Below are 361 nucleotides of genomic sequence, written 5' to 3'. Positions count from 1 at the left end.
CAGACCCAACTGACATACCTTTCTCCTTTGCCTGTAGATTCCCCTAGCTTCTTTGGGGTCACATTAGAAGGCCTGGGAAGGCGTGGCGGTGGTGTTGACATGAACGGGGGAGGCACACTGAAGTTTGGAGGAGGAACGGACATGTCAGGTGGAGGTCCTGGGGGAAGGATGATGTGGGGAGGTGGCCGAGTGGGTGTGGAAAGCAGACCGGGGCCTCTGGGGTGTGGGGGAGCACGGCTCATGTTAGGCATACTCCCAGGAACAACCCCTGGCAAAGGGATCTCTTCTGGTAGAGGAATGTCCATAGTGTGTGAGCTGCTCCTGACTGTGAGGCCTAGAAGAGCTTCCACTGATCTGCAAT

The 361-nt window shown here is 56.5% G+C and overlaps 1 protein-coding gene across 1 annotated transcript in view; it reads right to left on the bottom strand.

Annotated features, from left to right (window-relative positions):
• LOC119586239 (serine/arginine repetitive matrix protein 2-like) overlaps window positions 1–361 on the bottom strand; it is a gene marked incomplete in the record, with an annotated part of 17,646 nt that overhangs the window by 14,184 nt on the left and 3,101 nt on the right. Inside the window, 1 exon segment of the mRNA XM_037934941.1 lies at window positions 19–354. Coding sequence (XP_037790869.1) covers window positions 19–305 — 287 coding nt within the window.

Source organism: Penaeus monodon, chromosome 21 (genome assembly GCF_015228065.2).
Source record: "Penaeus monodon isolate SGIC_2016 chromosome 21, NSTDA_Pmon_1, whole genome shotgun sequence".
Lineage (NCBI taxonomy): Eukaryota > Metazoa > Arthropoda > Malacostraca > Decapoda > Penaeidae > Penaeus > Penaeus monodon.
This window is presented reverse-complemented; position numbering and strand designations above follow the sequence as displayed.